Source organism: Carlito syrichta, unplaced genomic scaffold, assembly GCF_000164805.1.
Source record: "Carlito syrichta isolate Samal-C Ts95f unplaced genomic scaffold, Tarsius_syrichta-2.0.1 Scaffold288080, whole genome shotgun sequence".
Classification (NCBI taxonomy): domain Eukaryota; kingdom Metazoa; phylum Chordata; class Mammalia; order Primates; family Tarsiidae; genus Carlito; species Carlito syrichta.
Genome location: NW_007232176.1, coordinates 59,317 through 65,394, shown reverse-complemented (window position 1 = coordinate 65,394; position 6,078 = coordinate 59,317). Strand labels below are relative to the sequence as shown.

Below are 6,078 nucleotides of genomic sequence, written 5' to 3'. Positions count from 1 at the left end.
CTTCCGCCTCAGCCTTCCGAGTAGCCGGAATTACAGGCATGTGCTACCAAGCCTGGCTGATTTTTGATTTATTGTAGAGATGAGGTCTCGCTGCCCAGGCAGGTCTCGAACCCATGGGCTCAGGCCATCCACTCACCTCAGCCTCCCAACGGCGCGGGGATTACAGGCTGAGCCACCGAGCCCGGCTAAAATTTTACATTCTTTAATATGAGGCTACGTTGTTAAAATTTTTTATTTTATTTTTTTTTTGAGTTGGAGTCTCACTCTGTCGCCCAGACTGGAGTGCAGTGGCTGCTCCCGGCCACCGCAGCCTGGACCTGCTGGGCTCCAGCGATCCTTCCGCCTCAACCTTCCGAGTAGCTGGAATTACAGGTGCGCGCTACCACGCTTGGCTAATTTTTTGATTTTATTGTAGAGATGAGGTCTCGTCTGCCCAGGCGGGTCTCGAACCCGCGGGCTCAGGCAATCCATTCACCTCAGCCTCCCAAAGGTGCGGGATTACAGGCTGAGCCACCGAGCCCAGCTTGTTAAAATTATTACATACTTCCAGTGAATGGTAACTTGACTTTCAGTATTATTCAATCGCCATCTTATGCCTATTAATACTTTTGTCTTAAAGATGATTTTGTCTTGTATTAAAGTAGCCACAACAGTTTTTTTTAACATTTACCTGGTACATATATGTATTTTTATGCTTTTACCTTTTCTGTGTCCTTATCTTTTAGGTACAGCTTTTTTAAACAAGAGAGTTAAGATGTTAAAATCCCATCTCTCAAGGCTGGACGCGGCGGCTCAAGTCTGTAAACCCGGCACTTTGGGAGGCTGAGACGAGAGGACTGCCCGAGCTCAAGGGTTCAAGACCCACCTGGGCAACCTGGTGAGACCTCATCTCTACAATTAATCAAAAAAATAGCAGGTCGTGGTAGCGCACGCACATGTGGAAGGGTGAGGCGGAAGGACTGCCTGAGCCCACCAGGTCAAGGCTGGGTAACAGAGTGAGACTCCGACTCAAATCCCATCTGAGAACCTTCCTATCATGTGAGTCTGTTCACTGCTCTGGTTTATAATTCACTTTTAATGCTTAGCACTTGAGAATTTTCTTTTTCTCTTCTGATTTTATTACAGTGTTGAGTGTTTCTAAGTATCACAGGAAGATTTTCACTTCCAGTCAGAAAGTGAGATGCAAACAGGCTCATTCCTTCTAGAAAGCAGCCCCACTCTTCTGTTTTACCCCGTGGATAACATTTAGACATCTTTACTTAATACAACATGCATGTGAATACTGTTAAGTCTCCTACATATAAAGCTTCAAGTTACAAACTTGAATGATGCACACTTGTGTTTTTTTTATTTTTTGTTTTTGTTTTTTTTTGAGTTGGAGTCTCACTCTGTCGCCCAGACTGGAGTGCAGTGGCACGCTCCTGGCCACCGCAGCCTCGACCTGTTGGGCTCCGGCAATCCTTCCGCCTCAGCCTTCCAAGTAGCTGGAACTATCGGCGCACGCTACCACACCCGGCTAATATTTTGATTTATTGTAGAGATGAGGTCTCACCAACTTGCCCAGGCGGGTCTCAAACCCGTGGGCTCAGGCAATCCATTCACCTCAGCCTCCCAAGGCGCGGTATTACGGGCTGAGCCACTGAGTCCGGCTCACACCCTAATATTTACGCATCAGTTCCTCATCCTCGCCTGATGAGGCATGATATGTGTCACAAGACTAATTAAAGAGTAAAATATCAAGGTGTGTATTTGTAGGAAAAAAAATCCATTTTAGAGGCCTGAATAGAGGCATCACAGAAGTATGGACAGCAGTGTGAGAACTCTGGCGCCCTGCACGCTACAGAGACCCTGCTCAGCCCGGCTGCCGTAGCTGCCACTGTCCTGTGCACGGTCCATTACCTGTCTCCTGCCCTCCAAGGTGAAGAGCTCACTGATCTTCTTCTGCTTGTAAACATCATTCTTCTCCAGCAGTTTTTTGTGCAGCCAGTCAGGGTGTTTGACACGTGGCACTGGGTTCTTTACCTACATGAAGATGAAACCCATCAGGAAGACACCCTTTAACTCCGCTGGTTCTCAGTTCCTGGGGGTCCCATGTGCACTGGTTCCTGCCCTCACCTGCTGCAGAGCTGCAGGGATTGTGATGATCTTCTGGATGGCACTTCCCAACCGCTCGATGTAGTAATCCCAATCCAGAATCTGAGCATGCAAGAACCAGTGGAGAAACATCAATGGCAGCAACTACTCGTAAAGCTTTATTCCACGATGGGTGCCATGCTAAGTGCTTTGTGTTTTATTAATCCTCTTAGAAATCCTATGATGGGCCAGGCACGGTGGCTCACACCTATAATCCCAGCACTTTGGGAGGCCGAGGTGAGAGGACTGACTGAGCCCACAGGTTCAAGAATAGCCTGGACAACTTGGCGAGATCTCATCTTTACAGTAAATCAAAGAATTAGCTGGGCGTGGTGGCACGTGCCTGCAGTTCCAGCTACTTGGAAGGCTGAGGTGGAAGGATCACCTGAGCCCAGCAGGTTAAGGCTGCGGTGGCCGTGAGTGTGCCACTGCACTTCAGCCTGGGCAACGGAGTGAGACTCCAACTCAGAAAAAGAAATCCTATGATGAAATGTGCCCATTTCATAGAAGAGTACATTGAGGCAAGGAGCATAAATGACTCTGCCAGATCACAGAGCTAGTAGGTGCTGAACTAGCCCTTAGCCTTAGTCATTCCAAGAGATAGTTAAAGGGACCCCTCACATTTAGTTCTTTCGGTTTTGCCCTGAAGGGTGACTAATTCCTCACCTACTACATATCAGAAAGGACAAAGTTAAGAGTGAAGACTCCAAAGAGAGAGTACCTAATTCAAGTATATTCTACTCTGCTCAATTTTCTTCCTAAATATTTGAGTAGAAAAAATAACTGGCACTCACTGTCCGAATATCAAAGTCTTGAAGGGAAGAGCTCTTAAGCCACTTTCGGAGAAAATGCTTCCGCACTGTGGGCTCTGCTTGGAAAATGGCGAGTGGGATGGCCCTGGGAAGAAAAACAGACATGAAGCTCATCAACAGTGAAAATCACCCAAATCCGAATACAATTCTTATCAAATGTACACGGAAATGAGGATTTACAACCTAGTTTGTAACTTACATTTTATTTAACTTTATTTTGTACAAATTACACCTTGTATACAATGTTCATAATATTTAATTAACTATGTAATACTCCATATTAAAAAACCTGGTATAATGTGCTGTGCCCTCCTCCCTTTCCTGCCAGTCATTTGGTCTGTTTTTCGTGTTTAGCCACTGTTAATAGCTGTTCACAAATGATCTCATGTAAGTTATACACGGGAAGTCTCCAACATACAAATGAGCTCCATTACAAGAGTGCATCTGTAAGTTCAACAAAGCTAATCTAGGTACACAGCTAACACGATTGGCTAGATAGTAGTATATGTGTTTAACAGGCTACACTGACACCTGGTGGAGAGAAATAATACATTAAAAAACGCAAGTGAGCTGGGCCGGTGGCTCAGCCTGTAATCCCGCGCCTTTGGGAGGCTGAGGTGAGTTGATTGCCTGAGCCTGCGGGTTCGAGACCGCCTGGGCAGCGAGACCTCATCTCTACAATAAAATAAAAAAATCAGCCGGGCGTGGTAGCGCATGCCTTTAATTCCGACTACTTTGGAAGGCTGAGGCGGAAGGATTGCCGGAGCCCAGCAGGTGGAGGCTGCGGTGGCTGGGAGCAGCCACTGCACTCCAGTCTGGGCGACAGAGTGAGACTCCAACTCAAAAAAAAACAAAAACAAAAAATAAAAAAAACACAAGTGTGCATCATTCAAGTTTGTAACTTGAAGCTTTATATGTAGGAGACTTAACAGTATTCACATGCATGTTGTATTAAGTAAAGATGTCTAAATGTTATCCACGGGGTAAAACAGAAGAGTGGGGCTGCTTTCTAGAAGGAATGAGCCTGTTTGCATGTCACTTTGACTGGAGTAAATTTTGTGAACTATTATACAAATAAAGAAATCGGTTGGGTGCAGTGGCTCACGCCTATAAGCCCAGCACTTTGGAAGGCCAAGGTGAGAAGACTGCATGAGCCCAGGAGTTGGGAGACCAGTCTAGGCAACTTGGCGAGACCTCATCTCTACAATAAATCAAGAAAAATTAGCTGGGCATGGTGGCGCGTGCGTATAGTTCCAGCTACTTGGAAGGCTGAGGTGGAAGGATGGCCTGAGCCCAGTCGTTTGAGGTTACGCTGGCTATGAGCATGCCACTGCACTCTAGTCTGGGTGACAGAGTGAGACTCTAACTCAAAAAGAAAAAGAGAGAAAGAAACCTAGGGAGGACACACACCCCTGCACACCCAGGCAATTTTATCAGGCTTCAACACGCTGCCACTTGCACCTCCAACGTGAGGGATGATGATAAGAGTGAAGCCCTGTGTGGTCCCCAATCTGTTGCCTCTCAAACAGAAGTAAACAGGACCCATATTCTGGTGTTATTAATCCCATGCAGGAATTTGACTACGCCAATTTGTATGTAACCATTAAAAACAAAGCAGTTGCCGGGCTCAGTGGCTCAGCCTGTAATCCCGCGCCTTTGGGAGGCTGAGGTGAGTGGATTGCCTGAGCCCGCGGGTTCGAGACCCGCCTGGGCGGCGAGACTCATCTCTACAATAAATCAAAAAATCAGCCGGGCGTGGTAGCGCATGCCTGTAATTCCGGCTACTCAGAAGGTTGAGGTGGAAGGATCGCCAGAGCCCAGCAGGTCGAGGCTGCGGTGGCCGGGAGCGGCCACTGCACTCCAGTCTGGGCGACAGAGTGAGACTCCAACTCAAAAAAAAAAAAAAAAAAAAAAAAAGCAGTTTCCATGTTTTTAGGTTTTATGTAGATAGAGGCACATGCATCACCCTGCAGTCTGCTTTTTGACAAACTGTTTCAAATACTGTCAGTGCTGTAACCTGCACTGCAATTCAATCCTTTGAACTCCTCTACAGTAACTCATTGCCAAAAAACACAACTACCCAAAGCTGGCTGATGGACACTGATGCCATCCCCCAATCGGGTATTAAACAAAGTCCAAATCTGTAAGGAAGCCCTACCGCTCGGTGACAGGAGAACCCTCGGGCTTGCGAGAGATGATATAGCGGCAGCTCAGCCCCGCGTCCTTGACCATCTGGTCTCCCAGGAACTCAGCAAGGCGCTTGGCTGTGCTGATGGACGTCGACTTCTGCTCCCCATAATCTTCCAGCTTCCGAGACATGGAACGGTTCTCAGAGATCAACTCGAACAGCTCAGAATCAGGCATGTTAGCTGCCTAGAGAAAGAGGCAGAGGGTAAGACACCGCAGAAGTCAAGGGGCATCCAGCTCATCTAGGACAGTGCACTGTGGAGACATGCACCTCTTCAGCCTCAGAAGCTGAAGGTTGCATGGAATCTCCTTTTTTTTTGGGGTCAGAGTCTCACTCTGGAGTGCAGTGGCACGCTCACAGCCTCCACAGCCTCGACCGGCTGGGCTAAAGCAATCCTTCCATCTCAGCCTTCCAAACAGCTAGAACTACAGTTACGCACCACCACACCCAGCTAATTTTTACTCATTGTAGAGACGAGATCTCTCCAAGTTACCCAGGCTGAACTCGAACCCTGGGCTCAGGCAATCCTCTCCCCTCTGCCTCTCAAAGTGCTGGGATTGTAGGTGAGAGCCACTGCACCCAGAGAATGTCACAATTACAAAGGGCTGTCTCACACTCCGGTAGCGCAGCACTTTAAAACACACACGGCTGGGTTCAGTGGCTCAGCCTGTAATCCCAGCACTTTGGGAGGCTGGGGGGAGTGGACTGCCTGAGCCCGTAGGTTTGAGAGCAGCCCGGGCAACTTGGTGAGACCTCATCCCTACAATAAAAAAATTACCGAGTGTGGTAGTGTGCGCCCGTAGTTCCGGCTACTTGGAAGGCTGCGGCAGAAGGATCCCCAGAGCCCAGTAGGTTGACACTGGGGTGGCCATGAGCGTGCTACTGCACTCCAGCCTGGGCGACAGTGAGATTCCAACTCAAAAAGAGAAAAAGACACACAGAGAG

At 48.0% G+C, this 6,078-nt stretch overlaps 1 protein-coding gene across 3 annotated transcripts in view; it reads right to left on the bottom strand.

The window, feature by feature from the left end:
• Positions 1 to 6,078, bottom strand: part of POLE (DNA polymerase epsilon, catalytic subunit) — a 75,431-nt gene that overhangs the window by 39,173 nt on the left and 30,180 nt on the right. For all 3 annotated transcript variants that reach the window (XM_021710096.1, XM_008053341.1, XM_008053342.2), the window contains 4 exons: positions 5,104 to 5,318; positions 2,928 to 3,030; positions 2,116 to 2,196; positions 1,900 to 2,022 (listed from right to left, as the gene is read on the bottom strand). In XM_021710096.1, coding sequence (XP_021565771.1) covers positions 1,900 to 2,022; positions 2,116 to 2,196; positions 2,928 to 3,030; positions 5,104 to 5,318 — 522 coding nt within the window. The remainder of the gene's footprint in view (positions 1 to 1,899; positions 2,023 to 2,115; positions 2,197 to 2,927; positions 3,031 to 5,103; positions 5,319 to 6,078) is intronic.